The sequence below is a fragment of the Pinus tabuliformis genome, chromosome 9 (assembly GCF_031772625.1).
Source record: "Pinus tabuliformis cultivar Carrire ecotype Pingquan chromosome 9, CPIR1, whole genome shotgun sequence".
NCBI classification, from domain to species: Eukaryota; Viridiplantae; Streptophyta; class Pinopsida; order Pinales; family Pinaceae; genus Pinus; species Pinus tabuliformis.
Genome location: NC_142307.1, coordinates 1309293362 through 1309320877, shown reverse-complemented (window position 1 = coordinate 1309320877; position 27516 = coordinate 1309293362). Strand labels below are relative to the sequence as shown.

Below are 27516 nucleotides of genomic sequence, written 5' to 3'. Positions count from 1 at the left end.
AACCTTGGATACGCACCTAGATCCCTGGGTTGATGGTTAGTAAGTAAGTCTGATGATAGAACAGTTGAAAGCTTGAGTCCATCTTAGTCCCACCGGGATAGAATACCCTAGTCAAGTTTCTAGTCTGCAGCACTAAGCGTGCTATAACTCTTTCTCTTGGTAGTTCATTTTGGAGATCTTCCATGTACCTCTATATAAATGTAATTATGAATACTTCCCCATTTAATAGGGAGCGTTGAAGAATGTAACTAGTGTCGGTCTTCATAATTATATTTGAGTCATGATGTAATGTATTTATCAAAAAAAAATATTAAAGAATTTGACTTATTAAAGCATGGGTTTCATGCTCGGGTCGTTTGTTTATAAGTCAAAGCCTCCATTGCAGACTTCTAGGGTTTATGTCAAGTGTCATTGTCCATGTCATAATGTAAAGAACCCTTCTTGGGATTTATTTGTCAAGAAAGAAATTTATTTTATTGTATTTTAGGTCTTCTAGGCCTCCTCCACCAAGTCGGCTTCAAGGAAGGACAAGTCAACGTCAAACAAAGGAATTCGACTTCACAAGAAGCCTATATATTGGAGCAACTTGACCTCATTGGATACACCAACTCAACAAGTTCAATCTGCAGTTTATGGGCTAAGAAAAAGTGCGCATTTCAAGGGAAGAAGAAGAAAAGTCTAGTAAAGAAGAAGGAGGCCAACATCTTGCTAAAGAAGCCGAAATTTCTCTCTCTTATCTCACACTTGCGAAGTTATGGATCGTTGTTGGGGACCAAAATTTTGCATTTGCTTGGGAGGCTGAAATTTTGAAGTTGTTGGTGAAGCTGGGACCGAAATTTTTGGGTTGATGCTGGGTTGTAGCTGTTGGACAAGAAGAGACTATTGAAGGTTGTTGTATCTCATTGGAAGGATGACTTGGTGGAGGAGGAAGGTTTGTAGGTCTAAGGTCTTGGTCTATCTCATTTTGAATTACTGAAAAAAAGAGTTCTTGACTGGGCTTTCCCCTACATAGGGGTTTTAGCCCTAGTTGAATACCTACATCTAGTGTCCTTGATCTTCGTGTTTTGGTTTTGGTAATTGCTTGATGAACTAAGATAAAAGAAGAACATAGAAAAAATAATAAGAACTCAAAGAAATCACAAGTAATTATCAACAAGAGAAAATATTTCTACCTTTCCGATTTTCTTACAGAGAACACACTCCCAAGCTATGTCACAAGGTTCAGCAAACTTCAACCTTGAGGTTCAAAATTCAGCGAACCTAAAAAAAATTTGAGGTTTGGCAAACCTCATCAAAAAATTCGAACTTGAACCAAACCCGAACTCGAACCCGAACCATGTGACTTAGCTCCCAAGGGCGCTCCCACTAGGAGTGTGGTTCCAGGGCTGGAAGCAAGGGGGGGACAGTTCCTGCAACACTGCTCCCAAGAGGAGTCCAACAGTACTATCCAGTTGGATTTGCTTGCGAGTTCTCTGATAAAGTTTTGACTATGTTTTTGTTTATTCTGTTCTGTAAGTTTATTCTTTGTTGAGGACAGTGTAAGACTATACTCCTGCAAGTTTTGGAGCAAGAAGACATTGTTTTTTTTGGAGCTCAACCTATTTGATACAATAAATGCTTCATCTATTTTTGAACCAAGTAGTAGATATTTTCTGCACTGTATTAGATGCTAAAGGGTAAGGCTGCAGCAAATTTTCTGATAATCTTAAAAGCTGTAACTTTTAAAATCTCGTATGAGTTGGATATGTCTTCATCAGAATTTCATCTTCTCACTGTGGTGAAAATTCATTATCAGATAAAGCATCATCATTGCAGTACCTGACATGTAAGTGATGTTGATTGTTTCGTAATATTAATTTCAGATGCTGACGTGATCCAACGAGCCTCATGACTATATTTGAAAAGATCATGAAATTTTGGCTCAGTAACGAGCACCTTCTTCAGGGCTGGTATATCTGCATAATATGTGTTGCCCACACTAGGATTATGGTACAGTCTGCGTACTATTGCAATCATATTTGGAAGAAGCTGCATGTACATTAGAAAATCATTAGAGAAAGGATCGCAATGCTTAAATATGACAAATGAAAGCATACCTACCAATTGATGCATAATGGCAATCAACAAATACACAAATATCAGAATCTTGAGGTTGTATCTTGATTTTTGTCCAAACAGTGAATAAAATAAAACTAGTCTGAAGAAAGAACATAAATTAAGTGCAAATTGATGCACCTGCCTGTCAACTCAGTTTCAACATTACTTTATGTTTTTCATGTATTTTTCCATATTATTAGTCCAATGTTAAAGTATACTCAGAATACTGTAAAAAATGATGATAGAACAAACATTTAAAATACATTCAATTAGGAATGATTTGCCCAACCAAAGTTTCAAACTCAACAACAAGAATGCAAACAGAATTTCATTTATTTTAGTACCGCCTTATGAATTTAAAAAAATGTGACAAATCAGCTTAGGTTATAATCAAAACATATGATTTAAAAGTATAAGTGCCAACCTAAATCAGAGCAGTTGTTAAAAATGATGCACAAACATGTGAGCAGAATATGTATGGAATCAATATTATTCAGGCAATTCACCAATGACATACGAAGATGTTGTATATCAACGAAGCACATTCCCTTATTCTGTGAGGAATGGCACTCTTATTACATCTTAATAACAGGTCTAAACATGTCATTGCATGCATGTCCTAACATAAATTTTGTTAAGTCTTAAATTCACTTTGTAACATGATTTATAACGTGATGATACAGACCTGCAAATAAAATATACTTGAACGGACACTGTACACCATTATATTGTAATCTATAATTTATAAAGGATAGATGATGGTTTATATTAGTACATGACATCGTATAAAATTATAACTATACTCCGAATACTCACATACATGGAGAATCATGTCCTCTGTACCTGACTTGTATGTTTTATTAATTAATATGTTGTTTATTATTGAGATTATTTATTACTATATATTAGATAGTATACCTACATATATTACAAGTCCTATCAGAAAGGGATTTCTTTGCTACTGTTCTTGTTTATTTAGATTCCTCTAGTGTTGGTCATGTTCTACCCCAAGGGATAACTACCTTAGAAGCACCCTCACAAGGGTGTTCTGTTGCTGATTGAATGGGCTCTCTTGCTCAAACTCTCCAAACTCAGGCAGTTCTCTCATTTTCTCCTTCAAACATATGATTGTATTAGTTCATCTGTGGAATATCAAATGCTCCACCCTCACCTCTTAGATTGATAGATGCACTTCTGGATGGTACAGTTTGGTTTGAACATGCTCTATTTGGTATTCCATGCATTAGTTGTCTTACTTAGATGCAGTGCTATAACTTCTAGGTCATGCCATGAAATTGGTAAATTCTAAATGAGATCTAATAACACTTCATTACGTTATGGTTTTATTATTTGCCTCAACGTACCATAGGTGTTGAAAAATTTGTAACTAGGTTCAATCTCCATAAATATGAAATGTAATTTTGATTCTTGGAAATTTAAAATTAAAGAAAATTATTATTATTATTTTTGGAGCATGAGTTTCATGCTCAAGGTCTTTTATTTTATAGGTCAAGCACCCATTGAGTGCTTCTAGGGTTGGTCCTAGGTCAAGAAGTCAAAAGAGTCATTGTCATAAGTTGAAGACCCCATCGGGCACATTGTAACTTCTAAAGAAAATTATTTTTTGTCCTTAACAGTTTCAAATACCCTTCAAGACCAAGTCGGCCTAATTTGAGGAGCCACGTCCACCTTGAGAAGCCTATATAAAGGAGGAAACTCGACCTCCTTGAAGCACATTCATCACTCACTCATCCAAGTGAAGAAGGAACAAGAAGAAGGTATAAAAGAAGGAAGAGGGCAAAGGAGACTTGTTTTGGGCTACTTCTCTCTCACACGTGTGAAAGAAGGCTAGGGTTTCTGCAACAGATCTAGGGTTTTCTTCTACAAGTTTGATCTTGAAGAAGGGAAGGAAAAAAGGTCAAGAGAAGCCATCCTCAAGCTCCAGAACGAAAAGAAAGCCAAGCGAAGGTCTGAGGAAGCCTTGGAAGGCTAAACAAAGCTCCCACATGTGGCAGCAGCAACTATAGGAGGGCCGAAAATTTCAGGTCTGCAGTGGAGGCCGAAATTCTGCAGTTGGGGGTCGAAGTTGTGCTACTGGAAGAAATTTGACTAGGTTTGACTTGTTCCAGGAAAGCACATCATCTAGAAAGGTTGGACTTGGACTTGGAGGGTATTGGTCTTGGTCTAGAGGTCTTGGAATTTGTCAATTGAAGAATCTATAAGGAAGAGAAGAGATTTGTAGGTTTTCCTCTCAATTGGAGAGGTTTTGGCCCTGGTTTGCAGCGTATATTTTGTGTTCTTGTTCTTCTTGTTCTGGTAGTTGTTTGACGATATACAAACATAATAATAAGTAAAGAAGTTAATAAGTATGAAAAGGTTTACATCACAAACAGTTATCAAGGAAAGAGAAATCACTCTAATCATTGCCCTATAAATTTCTCAACATGGTATCAAAGCTAAGGTTGGCAGAGGGCATTATGAAGATCTCTACTACATTGAAGAAGTTCCTAAAGAAGTGTTCAAAGGTAGCAAGTCATCTCAAGAAGGGTATCAAAGAAGCATGGAACCTCCTATTTCCTCCAAAGAAGAAAGTAACCAAGACAAAGGACAAAGGACTCTTCTCAGCACTCACTAGCACATTTCAAGATGAGAACATTTGGGTAATCGATAGTGGAGCATCAAGGCACATGACTAGGCATCACAAGCAACTAAAAACATTGTCAAAAGGAAAGTCTTCTTACTCCGTAGAGCTTGGTGATAAGAGCTATCTTGTGAGAGGAATTGGATCAACCTCAATAGAGCTGGAGAATGGGGGCAATATTCATCTCAACAACATCCTGTTTGTTCCAAGTTTGCATAAGAACTTACTGTCCATTTCAAGTCTAGAAGATAAAGGTGATAGAGTGGCTTTCATTGATGGAAAAGTTGTAGTATGGAGTAAAAACTCAAACATAGAAAATGCTAGAGTAATTGGGATTCGTGAAGGAAGACTCTACAGGTTGTTAACCCCTCTTTCTCAAGCTTTAGTTCACATTGAAATTAGCCCATGTGAACTTTGGCATAGGAGATTTGGTCATATCAATTTCAAAATTCTTCCAACTCTAAGCTCTATAGTAGATGGAATCCCCGAACTAAAAGAAGATCACAAAGGAGTATGCAAAGGATGTGCATTAGGTAAGAACACCAAGAGACCATTTGGAAGCAGTGCTTCACGATCAAAAGAAATCTTGGATCTTATTCATTATGATGTTTGTGGTCCTATGACTCCTAAATCACTTGGAGGTCATCTATATTATGTCACATTTATAGATGATCATTCAAGGAAGACTTGGGTTTACTTAATGAAATCCAAGAATGAACTATTTACTAAATTTCAAGAATTCAAAGCTGAAGTAGAGAACCTTACAGAAAAAAGAATCAAGATATTAATATTCGATAATGGAGGAGAATATACATCCAAGGAAATCATAGCTTTCTGTAAGGAGTCTGGGATTAAGAGGGAGTTGATAGTCCCATATAATCCCGAACAAAATGGAGTTGCAGAACGAAAGAATCAATCCATTGAAGAAAGTGTAAAAGCAATGTTACATGATCAAGACTTACTGAAATTTTTGTGGGGTGAAGCTACAAAGACAGTTGTATACATACAAAATCAAAGTCCCCACAGGTCTCTAGATAACAAGACTCCCGAAGAGGTGTTCACTGGGAAGAAACCAACCATAGATCATCTCCGAATTTTTTGGTTGTCCTATCTATATACATATACCTAAGGACAAAAGAAAGAAGTTGGATCCATCAGGCATGAAGGGAACCTTTGTGGGCTACAGTAACTCTTCTAAGGCCTATAGGATCTACATAAAGGAAGGACATCGAATAGAAGTTAGTCGAGATGTGATATTTGACGAAAGTATTGCATTCAATAAATCAAACGATCTGTCGATGGACTCTAATGATGAAGAACTTTCAGTATTCCAAAAAGAAGTTACTAGGGAAGAAGAAGAATCAAGCCATGAAGATGAAGGTCCCTGTGAACCAATACAACCTGTGGTAATTCCCGAAACCAGAAAAAGACCTAACTGGTTGAAGTCTACAATTCTAGATGCAGAAGGTCATGGAGCAACTCAAGGTACATTCATGGAAAGCAAGAAGCCCAAAAGATATTTTGGGTATGCAGCGTACATGACAAAACTAGTTGAAGCAGAGCCATCCACTTTTGAAGAAGTTGTCAATCACCAAGAATGGAAGGACGCCATGAATGAAGATCAATCCATAATGAAGAATGGAGCTTGGGAGATCATACCTAGGCCTAAAGACAAATTTGTGGTAACTTCCAAGTGTCTCTACAAGATCAAACATGTAGCAGATGGAGGTATTGATAAATATAAGGCAAGATTTGTGGCTAGGGACTTCTCTCAAAAAGAAGGCATCGATCATGCAGAGACAATTTCTCCAACAACAAGGTATACAACTATTCATTCATTGGTATCTTTGGCAGCATCAATGGGATGGAACATCCACCAAATGGATGTCAAGACTACAATCCCAAATGGCACAATTGATGAGGAAGTTTATATAGAGCAACCCTTGAGATTTGAAGTTAAAGGCAGAAAGGCATATGTTTGCAGGTTGAAGAAGGCACTAGACGACCTCAAGCAAGCACCAAGGGCATGGTATGCTAGGATAGATGCATATGGTATGCTAGGATAGATGCATACCTTCAAAGATTAGGCTTCTTAAAGAGTTTTGTTGATCCAAACCTTCATATTAAGGTTGTGAAGGGAGAGTCGGTAATCATTCTTCTGTATGTGGATGATCTTCTCTCGACAGGTGTGGAAGGTCGAATTGAAGAATGTAAGAAGCATCTAGCAACAAAATTTGACATGAAGGATCTAGGGTCGATGCATTACTATTTGGGACTAGAAGTTTGGCAAGGACCTAATGAAATCTATCTAGGTCAAAGAAATTATGTGATCAAGAGGTTGACGAGGTTTGACATGATGTATTGCAAACCAATGACAACCACAATGATGACAAACTCAAAAAGACTAAGGAGTTCTTAATCATGCCATGTGAATCCTTCCAAGTATAGGCAATTGATTAGCTCACTCATGTACTTGGTGAATACTTGACCATACATATGTTTTGCAGTAAATATTCTCAATCAGTTCCAAGTGGAGCCAAAGCATGATTATTGGATAGCGACAAAACACATACTGAGATATTTGCAAGGAACAATCCACTACTACCTAAAATATGATAGGAGGAATAATGTCCACTTGATTGGATATACAAATTCCGACTGGGGAGGCATTGAGCAGGATGGAAGAAGCACTACAGAAGGATGTTTTAGTTTGGGATCCTCCATGACCTCACGAATGTGCAGAAAGCAAGATACGGTTGCTTTGAGTAGTGCTGAGGCTGAGTACGTTGCAGCCAATGAAGTAAGCAAAGAAGTTGTCTAGTTAAGGAAGTTGATATCGGACCTATTTGAAGGACCAATAGACCCTACAGTGATACATTGTGATAACACCAGTTGTATACAATTGTCTAAAGACCCGGTATTTCATGGAAAGACAAAGCATATCAACAACAAGTATCACTACATTCAAAAGTTAGTACAAGATGGTGTGTTGCAGCTACAATATATCTCCATCGATGAGCAAGTAGTTGACATATTGACAAAATCTCTTCCTAATAAGAAGCTTGTATATCTGAGAGACAAGCTTGGTTTGGTTGATGTATCCTCCCTGATTGAGAGGGAGAGATAGGCACATCATTCTTGTCTTCACTTGGGAAGACAGAATGGAGGATTGGGTAAACATCTGGCATCTGATGCTCTTTGAGGATGTGGTAGGGCATCCAAGATAAGAGTAGTCGTGGATCGATATTCTTTGAGGACTAGCTATCCAAGATAAGAATAGTCCAAAGAAGGTCATACTCTGTGAACACTCGGGTGGGGTATGTACCTTGAGAGACAATGATGATGGTGTCTATAAATCATTGGTCTCACCAACATTGTGCTTTGATCTTGTGGAGAGATAGAGTTGTTAGTCAAGGCCTTGCTATATGACAATGTTGGTTGTTATGATGCTAAAACAAATGAGTTACCAATCCAACTCTTCTTATGGGATCTCTTCAAATTGAGAATGTCCATGTAGCATTTATGAATACCTCCCTAGTTAAGAGGGAGTGTTGAAAAATGTGTAACTAGGTTCGGCCTTCATAAATATGAAATGTACATTTGATTCTTGTAAATTGTAAAATGAAAAATAATTATTATTATTATTATTTTTGGAGCATGGGTTTCATGCTCAAGGTCTTTTATTTTATAGGTCAAGCACCCATTGAGTGCTTCTAGGGTTGGTCCTAGGTCAAGAAGTCAAAAGAGTCATTGTCATAAGTTGAAGACCCCATCGGGCACATTGTAACTTGTAAAGAAAATTATTTTTGTCCTTAAAAGTGTCAAAATACCCTTCAAGACCAAGTCAGCCTAATTTGAGGAGCCACGTCCACCTTGAGAAGCCTATATAAAGGAGGAAACTCGACCTCCTTGAAGCACATTCATCACTCACTCATCCAAGCGAAGGAGGAACAAGAAGAAAGCAACAAAGAAGGAAGAGGACAAAGGAGACTTGTTTTGGGTTATTTCTCTCTCACACATGCGAAGGAAGGCTAGGGTTTCTGCAACAGATCTAGGGTTTTCTTCTACAAGTTCGATCTTGAAGAAGGGAAGGAAAGAAGGTCAAGCAAAGGTCACAAGAAGCCATCCTCAAGCTCTAGAAGGAAGAGAAAGCCAAGCGAAGGTCTGAGGAAGCCTTGGAAGGCTAAACGAAGCTCACACGTGTGGCAGCAGCAACTGCAGGAGGGCCGAAAATTTCAGGTCTGCAGTGGAGGCCGAAATTTTGCAGCTGGGAATCGAAGTTGTGCTACTGGAAGAGATTTGATTGGGTTTGACTTGTTCAAGGAAAGCACATCATTCGAAAAGGTTGGACTTGGTCTTGGAGGGTATTGGTCTTGGTATAGAGGTCTTGGAATTCGTTAATTGAAGAATCTATAAGGAAGAAAAGAGATTTGCAAATTTTCTTCTCAATTGGAGAGGTTTTGGCCATGGCTTGCAACCTATATTCTGTGTTCTTGTTCTTCTTGTTTTGGTAGTTGTTTGATGATATATAAACATAATAATAAGTAAAGAAGTTAACAAGTAAGAAAAGGTTAAAATACATCACAAGCAGTTATCAAGGAAAGAGAAATCACTCTAATCATTGCCCTATAGATTTCTCAACAATAGGGGGCATGGTTTTCCTTTAGAGGTGTTATCATTTCTCAGGTCAATTTGTACTATTGGGAAACTGGTCAAAGTGGTGTCTTCCCTTTCCCAACCATATTATACACTTTCCACTTTCCCCCTTACTCCATCGCATCCATAAAATGGATATCCCCTTTCATGTTTGACTTATCAGAGATTACCAAAATGTCTAAATGAAGAAAATCTTTAGTCATTAAAGCCAAAAAGGCTAAGAGGTGGAGAGATAATGAAATAAAAGCCAAAAATGTAAAGTTTGAGTGACTACCACCTTGTTTTGAGGCCATTGCCCCTAGTCCCATGCTTGTGTATGAATATCTAAAGAAAAAAGTGATTTGTTCAATGAAATGAATATCTGAAGAAAAAGATGAAAGTGGCAGTAAGAAACAGTGTCAAGGAAAGGCAACTCAATGCTAAGCTCCCTCTTAAAAAGCTTCTATACGTAAAAAATTAACGCTTGAATGTTAGATGATTAGATTTATAAGACCTATAAAAACATTACATGACTTTGATGATCATCACATGATAATTTCCCCTTCCTTTTTCATAACTTTTCATCACATTACCTACCATTTACTTAGGGACTTGGGATATACACTTTTTCCTAGGACTTGACACACATATAAGGGTTGATATTGTTCCTCCATGGTAAAACTTAGGCAAATCCAAAAACTAACCTTTATTATGTTGTGTTGGAAGAAATCACTAAGAGTATATCACATAATGGCACACTAAAGTAGACCCAACATTACAAGTGGGCACCTTGCGTTGAGATTTGTTACCCACCAAAAGTGGGTAACCCCATAGGAGAAAAAGTTTCTCCTATCTTGGGCAAATAACCAACCAATGGCCCTATACATTGCTCAGTTATGATGATATGCCACATTCCTCCACCATTTGCACCGGTCATACACCTCTCACCATCTGACATTCCTCTTGAAGGAAGGTGGGTCACCATTCGGTAGGTACTTTAACTATTTTGCAATCAAGTGCTTTTACTTAATGTTTTGGGCATTCTAACATGGATAAAGGGGTAATCTGGATGATTGACCAATCTTAACTGTAAACTTGTTCTCTCACCTTACTAGGGGGGTTAGTCTTTGGCCCTAGTCCAGTGGAACCTCCTCTAAGGCCTTAGGGTTATAAGAGGGGCACTACTTGGGAAACTTGGATTGAAGTAGCGTGTCCATAACCATTCCATACTTACCACTCTTCACCATTCCCTTGATTTCACATCCATCCTTTGGGTTTGTTGTCATTGGTTCATTAGGATTTGGCACCCTCATATCCACATCCTTGAGTCAGGGCTAGAAAACTTTTCCCTCGAAGTTGATGCCGCTAAAAGAAAGACAAACGCATATGATGGCCACAATGAAAGAAAAAGAAAAGACAAAATGTAAAAGGTGGTCGAGAGTCAAGAAAATAATTAGCGTGTGGGCAAAAGCCTAGCACAAGCTCTACCCCCTCATTAGCCATCACCCAGTTCCTGAGCACTAGATGCTCTATCACATAATAAAGGAACCATTGCATGTCTCAACCCTAATGAGCGAGAAGTTGATTCATCATTAAGGGGTAAATAAATGTTGTATTATTAAAAGCAAGCTAGGACCCCTAAGTTATGCTCCTCACCAAAGCATTATCAAAAAGAAGTAAAAGGCACACCAAAGGAGTGGAAAAAGTAGGCCAAGGAAAGGGGTAACTCATGCCTCCATAATTGTTCCTTCCATAAATCTATACACTAAGGATGATGGACCTCCATTAGTTGATCCCATGACCATGGCACCTAGCCATGAAGCACTTCCCCTTTGTTGCCACCATCACAAACTCCTAGGAATTGAAGGGTTGACCTTGGACATGTCACCTTCCCTTAGGGATGGAAGCACCTGATAGGCTTGACCATCTAGCCACCCCCAACAAGGTAGGGAACACTTTTACGAGACTTGATCCAATTAGATATTTGAAAGTGATCCTGGTTTGAAGTCTTACTATGCCCTTAACAATTAAGTATGGTCCACCATGATGCATCTATAGTCATTGTCTCTAATAAATGATAACTTTCACTTGAGTTTGAGATGGTTTTGCCAGGTGGTCCTTCACATATCAGTAGAGACCTTGAGGGCACACATTCCATGCTTGCACTCCACACGATGCCCAGGCGGTACTACACTTTCGAAGAGCAGTGATGACCTTGCAGATGCAGCGTTGCCCCTTCATAATAGAGCATTGGGCACTTTGATGATTCCAATAATTGATTGACACCTCAGAGCACCCCCAGATGTTGAAACACTGAGCTCACTTTGCTTAGTGTTGGAGACTTTTGATGATGTACAGAGTGGACCCAGCATGCACCTAGGTTGGCCTTGATACTATTTGATAGGCATAGCTTGATTCAAAATCCAAATGATGATGGTCATCCCCAAGATGATAAGGGAGGGCTTGTACTACATAAGGGAGTCGCAATGTTTCAGAGAGATTGTGCCACATTGTCTCTCTAGCCCCCTAGGAGATGATGCAAGGTACCCAAAGTACGCTTTTGACACATGGAGACATTTGAGGCATGAATTGAGGATTTTCCCTCCATCATTGAGTTGATTATGATGATTGGAGATGCACATTGCCCATTCCATGCATTTTTGGAGCTTTAGTTACCCTAAAACAGCATGATGTCATGCTAGAGAGAAGATTCAACCCAAACGTGTGAGATTTTAGTGGCTTATTTTATTGTGTTGAGCTATTGGGTTGGCTTGTAACCCACTTTCTTCATGTACACTCACAATCAAGCTTGTCATAGGGCTTTTAGGCTAATTATTAAGAGCATAGTTTTAAAAATTGGTCAGTCTAAACCAGAAACCGGTCAAATAGGCCCATGTAATAAACTAGTATAAAAAATTGGTAGGAGGGTCAGTTTATGTCAGTTAGGTACCAAACTAGAACTAGAAACCGATCAAATCGGTCAATCAGATGGGCCCATGTAACAAACAAGTAGAAAAACCCAGTTGTAGGGCCAGTTTGTACCAACTGGGTACCAAACCAGCTGGTTTACCTAACTGGCACAAACCGGCCCTAAACAACCGATTCCAACCCTAACCAGCCCAACTAGATCTTACATGCGTGGGGGAGTCCAAGACCACCGGTAGTCATTTTTCAAGTGGTTTTGGAGGAAACCAAGGATTGTTATCCTCCCAAAACAACCCCCCTTGGCCATAAAACCAACCCTACACCTCCTAAACCCTAAACCTAAACAAAAAACCTAACACAACCCTAACAATGCTAGCAATCAATGGTAATGTTAAATTCTTAGAGTAAAAGTGGCATTTCCTTTATCTTTCATTTTCATCTTTTTACATAAATTTTTAAAATTATCATTAATTGTTTTAAGGATGTTTGAGAGTGGTTCCAACCTAATTGGATTTTATATGGAAGAACTAGAATTTCAGATCTCACTCAAAATCTAGCAGACTTAACAGTTTTCAAAATTTCACGATTTGGGGGATTGCAATTTGCAATGTTTCCTTTGTCATGTGTGAGGGTAAGGGATTAGCATTGGATCAAGAGCATGAAGCCCTTTATGTGCCTTGATGTTGGTGGTATTGAGTGTTGAACTCCATTGATGTTGGTGGTATTAATTGTTGAAGTCCTCTACCCTAGCCTTAACAAAGATGTACCCTTCACTCAAAGCAAAATAATTGGTTAGGCATGCTAAGCTCTTTCTACAATATTATAATGCTGAAGAGATGAACCCTTCACTCAAACAAAAATCATTGGTTAGGCATGTTAAGCTTTTTTAATTTCTACCATATTACAAGGTTGAGGAATCCAAGTCTGAAGACTTTGAGCTAGACAATGTTTATGTAGCTCTTGTTGACGATCCCATTTCTAGTAGTGGTGAATCAGTAAAGAGTTTGACAATTGATCACGCTGATCAGTGATCTGTAGTAGGTCAGTGGCCCAATATCTTGTAAGTTGTAGCATTGTTTTTGGACTCCAGAGGCCACTTAGAGCCTCATTGATTATGTATTTTGTTGTTGATATGTATTGCACTTTGTGCCATTTTGATATATTCACCCTTACATGGTATATAGATGAGTAAACTTTTCATATCTAATGGTTTGAAATCTTAAAAATATTTTTTTTCATTCAAAATTAATTATTTATGTATTTTTTTCAAATCCAGTTTGATCTGATTCCAATTCGAATCACAGTTAGATGGGTGGCCAGTTCAAAACCCAGTTCCGTTTTTTTAAACTATGCCTTCTAGTCCCTTTGACCTAATTTTGTGGTCACCTCTTAGATTTTAATAAAAATATCTTCTCTCATCTTACATTACCGGTTATGTCTTAAAATAGAAAAATAACTCTAAGATACAATTCACCAACAAGTCCAAGCATTTACTGCAGGCAACCCACAATGCCCCGATAATCTAAATAATCTAACAGAGAGCTTGACCAGAACACATATTCATACCTCTACTAATGAACCGGGAAACTACAGTCCACAATTAAACTCAAAAAATACCAGTTAATTATAGCAAGAGAGAGATAGTTATCCTCATTTGGAGCAATATATTGGCCCTATGGAAGATAAATTCCTCTTGCAACGGCTATAATGCACACCTTCCTGACTGGCCTAAATAAATCATCTGCGGCACTAGAAATATCTCTTCTTAATTGCCATAAATGACCTAGATTTGGTCTTAACAACTCCATATGCAAGCTGCATTAGTCCTTCCTGCCATACTCGCTAAACTTTCACACGTTAATCTCGCTCAATCTGTTAAGTTTCAGTTGCACATATGCTAAAATTGCCAACAATGGGCCACAGGCATACATAAGGAGTACTCTATTTTGTTTCTTCATTTTTTCTATTAAGAGATGTCCTAGCCTCTCAGCATTCTTTATTTTTTTATTATTAGTCTGTTACTTGTATTCACAAAACCCATCACTTATATAGGTCTTCCGTGCGCATTAATATAATTTCCTTCCATTTCTATCAAGAAACGAGGCAGCTAAGCCTCTGTGGGTGTTCAAGGTTCAAAATTCTGCGTATGTGCCATATTGACAGCAAACCAACAGAACTTTTACATGCACCCGCATCAAAACGAGACTTGAACCCAATGATCAGTCTTGATCAGGCTTTGCTCAGGATCATCATTTGCCTAAAATGAGCAGTTTTTAAGCCCTCTGTTTATAACGTTTTCAAGGAGAAAAACTGAGACCTATGACCTGCAACCATCTAAAAAGCACTTAGAATGAGAGAGGGTTCCAGTAGGAGGACTTATTTTAAGATGAAATCAGGATTTTGAGTCCTGGTTATGACCATGGTTGGTAATGATTTTCAAGCATTCAAAAGTCAAACGTTCAGGATTGTTGAACTTGGATGCTGTGAAATCTCTGACACGCTTACAGTATTGGACTATTTCGTAAATATTGTATATGTGTGCATGTCCTCCCCTGTTGTGTCAGATAGGTGATAAATATCAATTAAAGACAAAAATATATATATCTGCCGGAAAATGGAATGGATCTACTTGGCTCACCATTAAAGCTTTAACTATCTCTGGACATGAAAACCTCCTCGTTCGTTCATTACAGTCGGTCCCTCACACGCACCTGGCCATGGTAGTCCTCTGCTATTGGCGAGCACGCTCAATTCTGTTTTAGAGAACCTTTTATATGTAATATAGCTTTCTCGAGTGATTTCTGCCCGTCCAAAAAACACTTTAGTGCCACCCTTTGCTGCAAAATAAACGTTCCCCTCATAGCATGCACTGATTTCATGTGAACATGAATCAAACTCACCGGAAAATTTTGCATTATGTTCACATTAATCTATAAAATTAGGTCATGAAATTTATTTAAAACAAAAAAATTTAAATACGGAAGGTTCTTCAAAGAAGGTGAAGGCATATTCAAACAATGGAGCAATCTAAATAAAACCAGTGATTACCACGGCATTACAAAATATGATAGCCTTCACTTGACGCAGGCAGATAAGAGAGAGCGGCCATTGACATATTTGAAAAGAAAATACATTGGGGTTATTAAGTGAAGGTGAAAATACATTGGGCTTATTAAAAATGTGAAGGTCATAGTGATGTAAGTATGTAAGGATTATTATAATCCGTGTAAGATAAATTTTTCAAGGCATGAATTTTTTTTGTAGTTTTGTATTTTAAAAAGAGGTTTGAAAAAAATTATTTTATTTTTTCAGTATTTAATACATATTAAAAGAGATACATGTTGTTTTAAAATACTTCAACTAAAAAATAATTAAATATATGATTTTATATTTATATTGAAATTAATTCATATTGTTAGGAAAATTTATTCACCATGGTTTAAAAAAAACCATAAATAAAAACGGATAAACAAATAAAGTATACCATATTATATTTTTTAATTTCTATTATATTAATTATTTCTTTATAATTTAAAATATATATATATATAATAATTTATATATTTAAATAGAAATAAAAATAATAATTTATAAGTTTAAATAGAAATATTACTTATTTAATTATCTAAATATAGATAATGTATTTATTTTTCCATCTAAACTGTGTACCTGAGCTAAAAAAAAACATCTAATTGCTTTCCTAAAAGATAGTAACCAAAATATGCAGTAAATGATGTTAACACTAACAATTGCACCGAGAGGTGCAAAGGAACGTCGATAGGAGGAGTGGGGAAATGTGGAAGGAAACTCTGGCCTTGCGCGACATATCAAGCTACAACATCGCAAGGTTGACCATGGCTAAACTTGATGACCATGTTTGACCATGGTTAAGCTTGTTTGACCATGGTTAAGCTTGCTTAACCATGTTTGAACATGGTTGACTATGGTTAAATATGGTCAAATTATGGTTGATCATGAACATGGTAGTCCATTTTTCTTCATTGAAACATAATACAATGATCAGGCACAATTAGGTAATCTAAGCAGTTTGATCGCCCTTAGTTTGGATGAATACCAGTTAGATGGATGTATACCTGCAGAGTTAGGTTTATGTGGAAATATCACTCACCTAACTCTTTCTCAAGACCAGCTCTCTGGCTCCATACACTCTTCGTTAGGGCTCTTGCAACAACTTAGTTTGATATACATATACGACAATAGGCTTACAGGGATATAAAAGAAAATTTTACCATTTAAATGGGAGGACCTTCATTAAGTATGGCATTTTGCTCAATGGCAAAACCTGAAACAAGTTGAGGACCAGGATAAACAAGACTTAACTTACGCCCAAGTTCTTGAAATCTAGATGTAAATATGCAATAAATCAATTGTAAATACTACTAAAAACAATAAAGAGCAATTGCAGTTGCATAAATCAACTCCCAACTCCTGCTCATTTATAAGAATTATTGCTTTTGTTCTTTTTGCTTTCAACTTTTGTATTAAATTGTCAACTTGAATTTAATAGAAAAAGTAGATTTGGTATGACGTATTCATCAGTTTTACCGTGAAAGAACAATTAATTAAAAAAAAAGGCTTGCATTTACAAGAAGGTGAAGAGTATAGGCCATGGGCCATGGATCAATTATGTTTAGCATATATCTATCAAAACCCTTAATCTTGTATTCCTCGTTCATATCACAAATTTGTCATGATATTTTATGCCTCAGATACATCCAATGTCGGCCTCTCCTCTGGAATCTGAATGGCCATAGGCCCAATTATGAAAATGAATATCACTATGAATAACAACATCCTACCCTATTAGCCTTATTATCATCATATGGAGTTAAAGCCAATCTTCTTCCTGACATAATGGACCTGAGCCCAGGCCCATCATCTTGGCTTGCAGTGAAGGCCTTTTTACTCACCATCTTGTAGACCTCATGAATGACAATGAGAAACGCATTTTCAACATTGGTGGCACCAAGAGCAGAAGTCTCAAGAAAAAGCAAGCCCTCCTTCTCTGCATATCATTTAGCATCCTATGTTGGGACTTCCCTCAAGTTCCCTAAATTATATTTGTTGCCAACAAGCATGATCACAATGTTGTTGTCTGCATGCATTCTCAACTCTTCAAACCACCGAGGTACGTGCTCAAACGAGTACCCTTTGGAGATATCATACACTATCAATGACTCTAGAGCTCCTTTGTAATAAGTGCTTGTGATTGTATGGTACCTGCTTGTGTTTGATTCCCAACAAAACCAGTCAATATGCGTATATCAAATTGAATAGATAATTGTATCTAAGTAAATTTTAGATTTCTGTTGATTTCAATTCAGGTGAATTCTATCTTGAAATTTTAAAAAAAATATAAAACCTGAACCTTATTATAAAGCAAACATCTCTGCAATTTTCAATGTTCAGTGTTTCATATTCAAAAAGAAGAAATAGTGGACAATGTCTTGTTTTGTGGCCATGCTTATTTGCAAATGCTTGTTGGGTATGACTCAACCAAAATACAATTATGTATATACAACTTTTAAACATAAATGATCAAGGTTTGTTGCAAAGAGATTTGAAAATGAGAAATAGTGGAGCATGGCTTGCTTTGTGTCCATGTTTATCTGCAAAAAAAAAAAATTGGGTGGCAAAGTTTCAACCATAATACAATTACTTATATACTACTATCAAACTTAACTGATCAAAGGTTTGCTGCAAAGAGATATGATAAACCACATAATTTTTTGTTATTGCATTTCCTCAATAAAAGATATGCACAACTCTCGCTCTTGAGGAATCAACTTTCAATTCACACTTCTAATAAGGAGAATTCAGAGTGTTCAAAGATCAACAAACACTCCATGTCAAAATTCAAATTAATATGCTTCAAAGCATGAAAACTCCTTACTGCTTGGGGTATTGTTCAAGGCCATATATATTCATGTCTAGAACTTGAATACAAAGAGGATCTTCATGCAACTCTTATGTCTATTGATATAGGTTGTAACTAGTAATATCTGAAATTAACAGTTTTTTAGGGATTATTTTTAAGGTGGTTACCATAACATTGACAATCATTTTTATTTGAATTCAATCAATTTCCCTACCCAATCTACATCTTAACTTTTCCAATGGTATCACATTCATCGCATTTAGGGTTAAATGGACCTCAACTGGTTCCCACTATTTTCCCAAATGTCCATTGTATCAAAGTACAACATATGGGTCAATGGGAAACAAAATGTAAGGTGTTTCAGGAAATATCCACAAATAAAGTACTTGTTATGGGTTCAACAATATATTTATGACAAGACCCTGATATCGCATTCATCACATTTAGGATCGAGTGAAAAATAAAAGTTGCTAATGTATATATGAATAACATTTACATCAATCATGATGAAAGAGGAAAGAGGATGCAACATAGCATTTGTGTAATTGTGATCTTATAAGAGCTCTACTGTGAAAATTAAAAGAGTAGGGCTCGCAATTGTTGAGTGGTAACATGTTTATTTTATTAAATCTTAAATCTCTCCAATCTCTGCATTTTATTGCGTGTTTAATGGGAAGAATTGTTTTCTTCCGCATGTTAATGTTGAGTGTGTTTGATGTACAAACATGCTCACCCATATCCATCCATTTTAACATGGTATGAGAACAATTCAATGCAAACACAATATGTGTAGAAATTCCCATTGTAGATCAACAGATTATGCAATATACTAAAATACAAGATCTACTTCTACAAGACTTTGCGGAAGCTTAATCGAATTGAGCAAGATCAAGAGAACACATATAACTGAGAATGAGAAATCAATCACACATAACACAGAAGAAATAACCCGGGGAAAGCCTTAGCCTAAAACCCCAATCTCTGTATTATCATACAAGTGAAAATCTTGTTCAAGTTACAAAAAGAATCAGCTCTCAAGCTATCCTGCTCTCTCCGCAATCAAACAATACAACTCACAGACTGAATAGACATAGTATATGTCCTCCTCAAGCCCTCCAAGCTTCCTATTTCCTTGTGTAGTTTTTCTTGGGGTCCAGTGAAGCCACATGTGTGAATTGGCCTCATGACACTCACAAAACCTGAATAAGTAACTAAGCAATCCTCAAGGAAAGAATTCCTTCTGCATGCAAGGAATATTCACAATGGAATATTCTAGCAACTGATAGTACACTACCCCTCCATCTGATCTCAACTGGGTCTCTGTCTGAACTGACATGCATGAGTTATTTATGAGAGAATATTCAGTTATCTGAAGTGCAACAGTTACATGCATGCAAGCATTAACTAACTGAACTTACATTAATTCAACAAACTGTTTGAATTAATCTAACTGGACTTGACTCAGTTAACTGAGCCAACTAATTACAACTCATCCTTATCTCTTTAACTGATGGATAAATTCCTCAATTAATGGAGAAACTGTTGCATGTCCCCACGTAGACTTCATGTTTGATTTTCCTTAACTAATTAACTCAAGATGAATTAATTAATTATTTTACAAACAACTGCTAAGATCAAATTCGAATTTTACTTCACTATTTTAGTTTAGGGAATGACTAAAATAGGAAGGTATCCCGAAATGCTATTTATAGAATGCTATTTTTAGCACTTCCATTTTTCATCCCTTGTTGCTATGTTCAACACTGGTTGAACTGCTATTTATAGCAGTGCTATTTTTATCATTTCTTGTTGCTATTTTCAACACTCCCTCTCAACAAGAAAGGGATTATCAGTAACCCCAATCTTGTCTCTGTGGAACTCGAACTTGCATTTTGACAATGCCTTAGTCAAAATATTTTCATCCTGTTCCTCGGTCGAAACATACAGCAACAACATGATCCTCTTGACCACATAGTCTCGAAGATGGTGATACCGGATATCAATGTGCTTGGACCTGTCATGAAAAACTAGATTCTCAGAGAGTTTGATACAACTTTGGTTATCGCAGTAGATCACGGTTGGATCCATCCTCTGACCAAACAATCCCACTAGAATCTTCCGCATCCAAATGGCCTCACATGCAGCCTGACTAGCAGCCATGTATTCAGCCTCTGCTGAGCTAAGTGCAACTAATCTCTGTTTCCTGCTGTACCAGGAAACTGCAGCTGAACCAAGGTTGAAGATTCCTCCAAAAGTGCTCTTCCGGTCTAATGGAATCCCTACCCAATCCGCATCTGTGAAGCCCTGAAGCTTCACTCCCTCTGTCCATCTGTACCACAATCCAAACTGAGATGTGCCTCTGAGGTATCTCAGCACATGCTTCGTTGCCTTCCAAAACAACTTGGTAGGCTAAACCATAGCTTGACTCAGTTGGTTCACCGCAAAGCATAATTCAGGTCGTGTGTTCACTAGATACATAAGTGAACCCACCAGCTTCCGATAAACAGTAGCAGCTACTACCTCAGCTGAAGTAGCATCCTCCTTCCTCCAATTCCTAGCTAGAGGAGTCTGCATGGGCTTGCACTTCTCCATGTGAAAGCACTTGAGTATCTCATTGGCATACTTGCCTTGAGACACAAATACTTCACCATCTTTCTACCACACCTCCATGCCTAGAAAGTAGTGCATAAGGCCCATGTCCTTCATCTCGAACTCTCTTGCAAGGTCCTCTTTACAAGACTATATCAGCTGATCATCACCTGTCAAAATCAGATCAGCGACATAAAGAACAATGATCAATGTTTTACCTTCTACCATGATGTGGTAAGGGTTCGCATCTGCTTCACTCTTGGTGAAGCCCAAACCGGTGAAATAGTTGTCGATCATGGTGTACCAAGCACGAGGTGCTTGCTTCAGCCCATACAAAGCCATCTTGAGTTTGCACACATGTGACTCACGATCAAAGGTCTCGAAACCCTCTGGCTGCTCAATGTACACCTCCTCCTCAATCTTCCCATTGAGGAATGATGTCTTCACGTCCATCTGGTGGATCTTCCACCCCATCTGAGTTGATAGTGCCAACATCGATCTAATCGATGAGTACCTTGCTACAGGAGAAAAAGTCTCATCGTAGTCAATCTCCTCGACCTGTGAGAAACCCGGGCAACAAACCTTGCCTTATGTTTCTCAACACTGCCATCAACTGCCTGCTTTACCTTGTAAAGCCATCTGGAACTCACCACTGACTTGCCCTGAGGCCTTGGGACAACATCCCACACATTGTTCTGAATGATAGAGTCATACTCCTCTACCATTGCATTAACCCAGACTGATTGTTGCACTGCCTCCTCGATTGAAGAAGGTTCGGTATCTACACACTCCCCAACCAGGGCCATGTACCTAGTGTAGCGCTCGGGCGACCTCCTCTGTCTGCGCTGAGAAGATGGTTGTCCCACATTCTCCCACGCATCCAGCATCAACCTGTCAGCTTCCCTTGAGCGTTTCCACCCATCTATAATGTCCCTTAATAACAAATAATAAAAATAATAAATAATAAAAATAATAAGTAATAAAATTAATAAATAATATAATACAATATAAAATAAATAATAAACAATAAATAAATAAAATAGTAATAGTAAATAAATAATGAATAATAATAAAATAATTTAATTACATGCTCTAAATAAATATAAATAAGAAATAAAACAAGAATGCGGTGAAAATCAGTAAAGCTATCAAAAAGTAAAAACAAAAGAATAAAACAAGAAAGCAGTAAAGTTGCATGTTGACACATGGAGTGTGTGCATGTGGTTCTCTTTCTAATATTTGCTCTATTTAATAGATGGTGAGGAAGATGAGAGGCATCCCATCATTCCAAGATTCTATCATTCATTCTCTTGGGAGAATGGTGTTCTAAGACAGAGGAGTCACTGGCAGTAGTACGTTGATTGAGGGCTCGGGGGTGGCCAGTTGTAGCAAGTCCTTACGCAATTGAGTTCTAGGCTAGGTGCCTAGTATTGTATTGGGATGCCGAAGTCTGGTGGGGGTGTAAGGACTTCGATGCCTGGGGTTGTGCGCCTTAGTGAGTTGTGGAGGGAGTGGTCCAACCTTGCGAGATGCCCGGAGACATTGAGCATTGTACCGGATGCCTGCCTTGGGGCAGATGAGGTCTGAGTCAAGCGCGAGCCTTGGGGCCAACCTTGGACTAGGATACAAACCGAGGAGGCTTATGCCTGATTCCGAAAGTGGGAAAAAGGACAAAGATTCCTTGGGATTTCCCGGGTGTTGTGAAACTTTCGATGCTTGCTGGTTATACTAGTTCAGCAAAGGGTGCTTGGATTATTACATGAAGTAATAAATAGCAAAATAAATGTAATGTCCCTTAAAAAAAAGCACACACACACTTAAATTCGGGACGAAGTTCCTTAAAGTGGGGGAGTATGTAATGTCCCTTAATAATAAATAATAAATAATAAAAATAATAAGTAATAAAAATAAAAAATAATATAATACAATAAATAAAAAAATAAAATAAACAATAAATAAAAAATAAATAGTAAATAAATAATGAATAATAATAAAATAATTTAATTACATGCTCTAAATAAATATAAATAAGAAATAAAACAAAAAAGCAATAAAAATCAGTAAAGCTATCAAAAAGTAAAAACAAAAGAATAAAACAAGAAAGCAGTGAAGTTGCATAGTTAACACATGGAGTGTGTGCATGTGGTTCCCCTTCTAATGTTTGCTCTATTTAATAGATGGTGAGGAAGATGAGAGGCATTCCATCATTCCAAGATTCTATCATTCATTCTCATGGGAGAATGGTGTTCTAAGACAGAGGAGTCACTGGCAGTAATACGTTGATTGAGGGCTCGGGGGTAGCCAGTTGTAGCAAGTCCTTGCGCAATTGAGCCTATGGTTGGGTGAAGAGTCATCCCCAAAACCTTGTTGCGATAAACAGACTTCAAACACAGGTAAGTGCTACTCATAGTTTGAACTTGATGTTAATTAGTTAATTAATTACATGTTTATGGTGGGTTGTTACAGCATCTTTGGAAGTATCAGCATGAGTGGAAGTCTCCACTCATGGATCCTCTTCATGCGGCTGCTTCGCATAAATCTGAGGCTCCTCCTCCTTAGGAACTGAAAGTTCCTCCTTTGCATGCAACTTGGGCTCCCTCTCAAGTGACACTTGCATGGCTTTCTGCTCGTCGAACTTCAAATCCCTGTGTACCACAGTCCTCTGAGTGGAAGGCAGGGACACCCGATAGTTATGGGGTGTATTTGTGTACCCCACAAGTATTCCCAACTCAGCTGTTGGGTCTAGCTTCTTCCTGGCATCTTTGGTCACATGACAATAAACTGATGATCCAAAGATTCGGAAGTGACTTACATCAGGTCGCTTCCCGGAATAGGCCTCCATAGGTGTCTTCATTCCCAGTATACGGTGCGGGCTTCTGTTCTGCAAGTATACTATTGTATTACATGCCTCAACCCACAAATGTAGTGGTAGGCTTTGGTCATGCAACATCGCTCGAGCTGCTCCCACAATCGATCTGTTCTTCCTTTCGGCCACCCCATTTTGTTGTGGGTTATGGGGTGCCGTCAACTCCCGTTTAATACCTTCTGCAGTGCAAAAGTCTTTAACTGTTGGGAGACATACTCTCCACCATTGTCGCTACGCAAGGCTTTTATTTTCTTTCCAGATTCTTTCTCTGTAAAGGCTTTAAACTCACAAAACCTCAAGAAGGTCTAATCCTTCTTTTGCATAAAGTAGACCCACTATCTACGAGAAAAATCATCAATAAAAATAACATAGTACCTTTGTTTAGCGGTGGAGGCTGTAGAGAAGGGTGCACAAACATCTGAGTGAACTCGCTCCAGGATTGCTCCAGCTCTACTGTCTCGATTCGAAAAGGAATATTTCGCATACTTACCCAAGGTACAACCTTTGCATGTAGTCTTCTGCTCAAGTTTTCCCTTGGGTAATCCGGTAGAAATTTGTTGCATGATCTTCAGGGCCCCATGGTGCAAGTGACCCAGTCTTCTATGCCATAGCTCGCCAACATCTTGGCTCTGCACCATCTCAGCTTTGGAACTCAAAATAGCACAGTCGTCTACCTCCAGCTTATAGATATTCTTGACTCGAATCCCTATTCGCTTTGTCTGTCCAGTACCGATATGCCTCAGGAATACCATTCCTTTACTAAAGACTACATCATAGCCTTTATCTTCTAGCATAGCGATAGACACAAGATTCTTCTTCAGACCTAGTACATACTTTACATCAGTCAGGGTGAGGGGAGCTCCATGCTCCCTCTAAAACACAACCGTACCTTCACCTGAAACGTAGTACTTTCCATCATCACACATCTGGATCCGCATCTGCAGATCCTTCTCCTCCAAGGTACTGAAAAGATTCTTGTCACCTAACATGTGGAATGAAGCTCCACTGTCTAGGTACCCCACACATCCCACCATGGATAAAACTATGCATGCGATAAGCGAGAAATCCAGCTCAAACTGTGAGGCCAGTGCCTCACCATCAGATCCCTTCGAGGAACCCTTCTTGGATTTCTTCTGTGGACAATTCGTAGCATAATGGCCCACTTCATGACAATGAAAGCATCGCACTTTCGATTTGTCAATATTCTTCCCACCATGGGAAGAACCGGATTTGGGATGGGACGCCTTCCCTTTCCCTTTCCTTGCCTTACTCGCTAAGGCTAGATTTTCCTCATCATCTTGCTTCGATGAGGATCCATCTCTGGTGCTTCTTCTTATTTCCTCCTGCATCAGATCCGACCAAATTCGTTCCCAATCTGGCAGTTTTTCTCTTCCATTAACCGAGTCTTAGTAGCTATGCCAGCTCTTAGGAAGACCGAGGAGTGCAAGACTCACCATGTCATCATTAGCAGTCATGATCCCTACACTGCTAAGCTTATCCCTGCAGGTGGTGAGCTTGTTCAGATATGTAGAGATCGTGTCGCCCTTTTCACACTTGATCTTACGAAGCTTGTCTTTTAGCGCTAGCTTCCTCTAATCGTTGTTGTTTTAATATAGATCTTTCAATGTTTTCCACATCGAAAACAGTGTCTCCTTCCCACGGAGGCTCGAGACAATGTGGTCTCGAACTCCCTCAAGGAGGATTCTCCTTGCTTTAGCCACACATTTCCTCCATTCCACTAGTTGAGTAGCATCAGTCGGCTTGGGGACTTCTTGATCAATGAAGTTCTTTAGACTGTTATCCTCTAATATTGCCTTCATGCGATCCTTCCAAGCTATATAATTTGAGCTGCCATCAAGGGCATACTCGAGTCTTAAACCGCTGAACGCCATTGGTGAAATTGAGATGTGGTAAGAACTCGATTTCTATATTAAGGAACCACAAACTTCGAACTCCTCCTTCTTGTATATTGTTCTTCGCCTTGATCACCTTTGCTCTGATACCATGTAGAAATTCCCACTGTAGATCAACAGATTATGCAATATACTAAAGCATAATACAAGATCTACTTCTACAACACTTTGCGGAAGCTTAATCGAATTGAGTAAGATCAAGAGAATACATATAACTAAGAATAAGAAATCAATCACACATAACACAAAAGAAATAACTCGGGGAAAGCCTCAGCCTAAAACCCCGAACTCTGTATTATCATACAAGTGGAAATCTTGTTCAAGTTACAAAAAGAATCAACTCTCAAGCTATCCTGCTCTCTTCGTAATCAAACAATACAGCTCACAGACTGAATAGACATAGTATATGTCCTCCTCAAGCCCTCCAAGCATCCTATTTCCTTGCGCAGTTTTTCTTGGGGTCCAATGAAGCCACATGTGTGAATTGGCCTCATCACACTCACAAAACCTGAAGAAGTAACTACGCAATCCTCAGGGAAAGAATTCCTTCTGCATGCAAGGAATATTCACAATGGAATATTCTAGCAACTGATAGTACACTGCCCCTCCATCTGATCTCAAATCGGTCTCTGTCTGAACTGACATGCATGAGTTATTTATGAGAGAATATTCAGTTATCTGAAGTGCAACAATTACATGCATGCAAGCATTAACTAACTGAACTTACATTAATTCAACAAATTGTTTGAGTTAATCTAACTAGACTTGACTCAGTTAACTGAGCCAACTAATTACAACTCATCCTTATCTCTTTAACTCATGGATAAATTTCTCAATTAATGGAGAAACTGTTGCATGTCCCCACATAGACTTCATGTTTGATTTTCCTTAACTAATTAACTCAAGATGAATTAATTAATTATTTTACAAACAGCTGCGAAGATCAAATTCGAATTTTACTTCACTATTTTAGTTTAGGGACTGACTAAAATAGGAAGGTATCCCGAAATGCTATTTTTAGCACTTCCATTTCTCATCCCTTGTTGCTATGTTCAACACTGGCTGAACTGCTATTTATAGCAGTGCTATTTTTAGCATTTCTTGTTGCTATTTTCAACAATATGAAACTTTTAAGCCTAGGGTTCAAAGATCCAATGGTTAAATATGTTCTTCGTGGTTACATTTTGAAAGGATCACCTTAAAAACGTTTGTACATTCAACTTTATGAGTTTAACCTTTGCGCACAACAAATATGTGTTGTTAAACACAAAGAATATGTGGGACCGCTAATAATTTTAGTGGCGGGGTCAAGTAAAGATTTAATCTGACATGAAACACTCTACACACGCTGAAAGCATGAGAATAACATCGTCCCTTTTTTTTCGAAAGGCAGCCTGAATAAATAAACTCCCTCTTGTTATGAGGGTTCAACATTTTCTCCCTAAGAAAACAATAATTTTCTTATTGTCAAAAACTAACCGCAAAAGCAACAATTTTCTCTTGACAAGTTGCTCTCAAAGAAATTGTGATGTTAATTTTTCTCGAAATCATGCAACTTCACTAATGAACAATCTGAAACTAAACATTCTTTCACTGAGACACCGAATTTCAATAAATAAGCAGCGGAATAAAATGCAAAGATAAAAACACTGTCACACAATTTAACACAATATTTTTTGTTGGGAAAACCCTCTCCTTTATGTGGTATTTATCGACTAAGTAAATAGATCAAATACAAAGTAATCTGTCTCTTTTCTCTCCTGATGATCTAGTCGAACTTGCCCTAGAAAAACCTTGATCACAGCTCATGATCACTTGCGCACAAAGAGACCCTATTTCCTTGCACACTAGCCTCTCTCCCGCTCAAATTCTCCTACAAATTCCCCTACTTTGTAGCGCACTAGGGTCTAGTTCAAGGCCATATATATTCATGTATAGAACTTGACTATAA

The 27516-nt window shown here is 38.1% G+C and overlaps 1 protein-coding gene across 5 annotated transcripts in view; it reads right to left on the bottom strand.

Moving 5' to 3' along the window:
* The window catches only part of LOC149153351 (uncharacterized), a 306416-nt gene extending 290952 nt beyond the window's left edge, over positions 1-15464 (bottom strand). The window contains exons 1-3 of one of the 5 annotated variants that reach the window (XM_089440155.1): positions 15347-15464; positions 14937-15167; positions 1819-2028 (exon numbers count right to left, since the gene is read on the bottom strand). In XM_089440155.1, coding sequence (XP_089296281.1) covers positions 1819-2028; positions 14937-14939 — 213 coding nt within the window. In that variant the 5' untranslated portion in view covers positions 14940-15167; positions 15347-15464. Of the gene's footprint in view, positions 1-1818; positions 2029-14936; positions 15229-15346 lie in introns of those variants that run through there. The other 4 variants (XM_089440156.1, XM_089440157.1, XM_089440154.1 and 1 more) reach the window with 4 other exon arrangements.
* Between the last annotated feature and the right edge of the window lie 12052 nt (positions 15465-27516).